This window comes from Alosa pseudoharengus, unplaced genomic scaffold (genome assembly GCF_046254945.1).
Source record: "Alosa pseudoharengus isolate Yale_2024_CS ecotype anadromous, Long Island Sound unplaced genomic scaffold, YU_APseudo_1.1 YU_APseudo_1.1_scf_20, whole genome shotgun sequence".
NCBI lineage: Eukaryota > Metazoa > Chordata > Actinopteri > Clupeiformes > Clupeidae > Alosa > Alosa pseudoharengus.
In genome coordinates, this window is record NW_027468664.1 from 16,747,468 (window position 1) to 16,752,467 (window position 5,000).

A 5,000-nucleotide genomic window follows, 5' to 3' on the forward strand; every position below is an offset into this window, starting at 1 on the left:
TCAGGCCGTTCACCGTCTCCTTTGACCGAATCCAGCGGTTAGCCTAAGGGTCGGAGTTAAAGACCATAGTTAGCCTTCACCAACGTGCTGGCTTCAACAGTATCAGGACTAATTTTGAATGAAGGTAGACACTGCTGTAATGGTACTGTAATGATTTGTTTAGCATATTCTACTATGGTGTGATACACTGTTCTTCAGATGTGTAACCCAGCAATATTCAATGAATCAATAATAATTTAAGAGCTAAAAAATAAAATGCAAAGAATACTAAAACCTAAGTTACTCAGAGATTTTAGAATGTTCTAATGCCTATTAGCAGATATTATTTCATTATACCAAATTTTAGAGCCCTGTGATTCAACATTGTTTCCATGGAGATACCTGGTCCTGAGGGTCGATCATTAATGGCCAGCGACGTCCACGTGTCACCAAGATGCCGTTCTCTGTGGAGACAGTGTCCCTTGGCAACCCCTCAGCGTTCCATGCGCGGATCTCGTACGGGTCCCCCAGGATGTTGATCAGACTAAAGTTATCGCTGATGGTGATGCCCAGCTCCTGGCAACGCGCTATCCACTGGTCAATCAGCTACGCAGCGCACGGGGCAGTTACAAAGACACAAACAGTGAGGGAGAGGCAGAGAGTCCTTAACTACAGTATCTCAGCATCTGTAAATGGGATTTATGTCTTCAAATGTTGGAATAAAATGGCAGAACAGCTAGTTTCACTTAAAATTGAAATTTGAAAATCTGAAACTTATTTTGTATAATTTATCAATACAGTATTATTAAAATCTTGATTTTTTTTCAGCAATAAAAGGAGCAATTAAATCAACATAACAATAATATAATAATAAAAATGAATATGCAACAGTAATACAGTCAACAATGTAGGAACTTTATAGCCATGTACAAAACATTTATTCTGGAGGAGCCTACTAGCTGTCTGTAGTGGGAGGTGAAGGCGCCGTAGTAAGCCACGCAGGCGGCGGCGATGAAGACGTTGCCGGTGACGTTGTTGATCTCCTGCTCAAAGTAGGCGATGCTCTCCTCCCATCGCACCTGCTCGTCGCCCAGAGCTGCGGTCAGCTTCCCAGAACGGCCCAGCCGAGTCTCCGTCAGAGCCATGGTTTTGGCTAAACACACACACACACACACACACACACAGATAGATAAACACACACACACACACACACACAGATAGATACACATACAAACACACACACACAAACACCAAACACACACACACACACACACACACACACACACCATAGGTAGGTAACATTCACAAACCCAGAATTTTCCATTTATATCTAGTCAAAAGAATCACAGGGTCATTCCAATTACTGTAAAATTTATTAAACAAAAACACACACACATACACACCTGACCTCTTTGGCACTACCAAAGACTAACAAAACCAAAACATAATTCTCTCTCTCACCCAGTCCTTCTTTTTCAGCCACGCTGCTGTCAAACTGGTCCTGCAGGACTTTAATTTGGTTCTCCACCTCCTGCAGTTTCATCTGTTTCTCTTTGAGGGTGGCCATCGTCGCATCCAACTCTGCCTGCCCAACACAACACAACCCAGCACACCATGTCAGTCCCTGCAGTGCAGTATCTTCATATTAACACACAAACATCTCAACACATCTGATAAATAAAATACACTAGACACTATAGTCTAGTATAGTATAGTGTGGTATAGTATGGTATAGTATAGTATAGTATGGTATGTAAGGGATAACGGCCGCCGAGGTGTCCTGTTATACTGTACGGAATTAATTGACGAGGGCGAGGGGCAAAGAACTCCCCGATGCCCAGTGCCTCCGCCCGAGTATGGTATAGTATGGTATGGTATAGAATAGATACCGGTAATATAGTTTAGTATAGTATATAGAATAGTATAACATAATATAGCATAGTTTAGTAGCATAGCATAGTAAAGCACCTATACAATATACTACACCGTATACTAAACTAGTACTAGAAACTATAAACATAGTTCGAATCCACCTGTCTTGTGTAAATCATGTAAAGACGCTTGAAAAAGTTGAGCCAGAGGGTCATCTGGTACCTGTGCAGCGGCCAGTTTCTTCCTCTTGGGCTCCACCTCCCTGACCACCCTGGAGTACAGGTCCATGGCGCGCACCCACATGCACATGGAGCGGCAAGCCTTGGACACTTTCTCCACCTTCTCTGGCACAAAGTCCGGGTTGTTGACGTACTTCGCCAGCTTCTGCAGGAGCTGCGGCTTGATGTTGTCCTTGTCGTACTCCATGAGCTTCTTCAGGAAGTAGGAGTCACCCAGCACCTGCTTCGCACTCGCCCAGTCGGTCCTGAGAGAGAGAGAGAGAGAGAGAGAGAGAGAGAGAGGTACTGTGAGCATGGAATGGACTAGTATAGCTAAAGCCATTAGAGGAAAGGAAGTTTGTACTAAGTTTAAATCTTGTTGTTGTCTATTTATTTAAAAGGGTCAGTATACATCATTAACATACTCATTTAAATAAGCCATGTCTATATAACAGAGTTAGCCATGCAAGCTAGTTTTCATCTGCAGTCCATGGCAGCTTGATGTTGAAATGTATCAGGAAAGGTAAACAGGTGTTCACTGATGTGGTGGTGGAGAGACTAACTTGGAGTTGAGCAGTATGCACACGGCCTCCATCACCGTCATGACCATGTCCGGGGGCTTGGTGAACACACGGAGCTCGGAGATGTCTGCTTTGTCCAGCGAGTCCAAGGCCTTGTTGGCACAGTCCAGAGCGGGCAGAGCCTCATCCAGGTCCCGCTGGGCGTCGTTGGCGATGGCCTGCGTGTCCTCTGCCTTCACCTTGGCCAGGGCCTCGTCCTCTTTAACCACATGCCGCACCTGAGACGGGAGGACAGACGGACAGAGATGGACATGCGTGGGGACAGTTACCGGGATACATGAATGAAGACAAGACACAATACCTCAATTCAAAGTAACCTGAAACATACTTTCAGTATAGACAGTATCGGTATTTGGGTGGTTGCACGTATATGGTTGTGCAACTCCTGATTAAATGAACGGCTTTTGCATTCATCCATTATCCAGTTTTAAACAGTATATTTAGGCAATGATTGCGGAAGTGCCACCTGGGAATGGAATCTCCCTGCAAAATGTTCTGTCCACACGTAATGTTGTGTGGGTGTACTGGACACATAATGACTGTCCACAGCAGCCTGTGAGCGCGGTTGGAACACGTGGAAGGACGCACCTCGTCAGCTTTCTCCTGGTCCACGGACAGCTTCTCCATGAGAGCGTTGACGTCGATGGACTTCTGTTTGAGAACAGGCTCCAGGGCGGACAGGTCAATCTTCATCTTCTCCACCAGCACGTTAGTCTCCAGCAGCTTGGTCAGACCGTTCTTCACACGGTCACGAGCCTACATTCAAACATAGAACAGTCCTCCATCAAACCCCTGGTGTTCCGCCACTAAAACCAACAAACTTTTCATAGTCGACTACACAGCGACAGTCAGCTACAGAATTGGTAACATTACTAACTGGATCCCCAATAGCATATAGTATTGGTGATTAAGTCATGTCTATGACCCAGAGGCTTGAGAAATACTGTGTGGGCCAAAAAATCTATATATGTCCTATACTTGTCCTCTGACCTTACCGGCTGACTAAGGTGCAAACAAAGTGAGTGCTTATAAATGCAAATGTTAGTGTGTGTGTGTGTGCGCTCCCTCACCATAACCAGCTCCTGCCTCTTCTTGCCCAGCATGGCCAGGTAGAGGCTGATGAGTAAATTACTGTGTGTGTGTGTGTGTGTGTGTGTGTGTGTGTGTGTGTGTGTGTGTGTGTGTGTGTGTGTGTGTGTGTGTGTGTGTGTGTGTGTGTGTGTGCGCGCTCTCTCACCATAACCAGCTCCCGCCTCTTCTTGCCCAGCATGGCCAGGTAGAGGCTGATGAGCTCCAGGTAGGAGGTGGGCGTGGTGTAGTAGCGGCGGCGCAGCTCCGAGTAGAAGCGCTCGGCCATCTCGCTCACGCTCACGTGGATCTCCACGCACATCTCCGTCAGGCTCTGCTTCATCTCCTCGCTGCCCAGCTCCACGTTCAGGAAGAAGGTCCGCGACACGGACAACAGGGCCTCTCGTGGCCACTGGGGACGGAGGGAGAGAGAGAGAGAGAGAGAGAGAGAGAGAGAGGGAGAGAGAGAGAGAGAGAGAGGGAGAGGGAGAGAGAGAGAGAGGGAGAGAGAGAGGGAGAGAGAGAGAGAGAGAGGGAGGGAGAGGTGATGAGATGTGTTTTGTTCTATCCAACTTTACCTCTTTTATTCATGTTTTCTTGTGAATGTTGTAAATTGCAACGCACACACAGTAATGCACATTTGATTTCAATGATAGCGCCATTTGAATGGAATTGACTTGAGAGATGAGAAGACAGAGACAGAAATGGAAGAAGAAAAACAGAGGGAGAGAGAGATAGAAAAGAAAAGAGACAGAGGGAGGGAGTACAGAGAGAGAGAGAGGAGTGGTGAGTTGGTCACGAAGTGGGAGAGGCAAGCAGAGGCTATGTAAACAGTGAAGAACAGAAAAGCCTGTTAAGACCATATAAATAACTCAAAGGAAATATCTAGGGAGGCTCTCACAAACAACACAAGACAAACAAGGACTTTCCATTGCTAATACAACTGAACAGACTCCCAAGAGATAGCGTTTGCCGCGGGTCAAACACAGTAGCGATAGACAGTGACAGTGACAGTGAGAAATTACATAAGAGAGAGAGAATCCTCCTGAGGAGCAGTAAAGGTGGAAGGGAGAATCGGAGTGAGAATTAGAGAATTAGAGATTGGAGATTAGAGACCGATTGTTTGTTTGTTTGTTTGTTTGTTTGTTTGTTTGCGGACCTGCACAAACCAGTCGATGGTGCAGCAGTTGACCAGCGAGGGGAACATGCGGCAGCGTGACCGGAAGGCATCGCCCACGGGGCTCATGCACAGCACGATGTGCAGCTTCTCACGCACGCGCTG

The 5,000-nt window shown here is 46.5% G+C and overlaps 1 protein-coding gene across 1 annotated transcript in view; it reads right to left on the minus strand.

The window, feature by feature from the left end:
• Positions 1-5,000, minus strand: part of dnah6 (dynein, axonemal, heavy chain 6) — a 48,147-nt gene that overhangs the window by 11,869 nt on the left and 31,278 nt on the right. Inside the window, exons 49-57 of the mRNA XM_076297536.1 lie at positions 4,878-5,000; positions 3,888-4,130; positions 3,239-3,406; positions 2,633-2,868; positions 2,074-2,335; positions 1,441-1,564; positions 936-1,132; positions 382-585; positions 1-43 (exon numbers count right to left, since the gene is read on the minus strand). The exon at positions 1-43 is cut by the window's left edge and continues 83 nt beyond it; the exon at positions 4,878-5,000 is cut by the window's right edge and continues 18 nt beyond it. Of these exons, the coding sequence (XP_076153651.1) occupies positions 1-43; positions 382-585; positions 936-1,132; positions 1,441-1,564; positions 2,074-2,335; positions 2,633-2,868; positions 3,239-3,406; positions 3,888-4,130; positions 4,878-5,000 (1,600 nt within the window). The remainder of the gene's footprint in view (positions 44-381; positions 586-935; positions 1,133-1,440; positions 1,565-2,073; positions 2,336-2,632; positions 2,869-3,238; positions 3,407-3,887; positions 4,131-4,877) is intronic.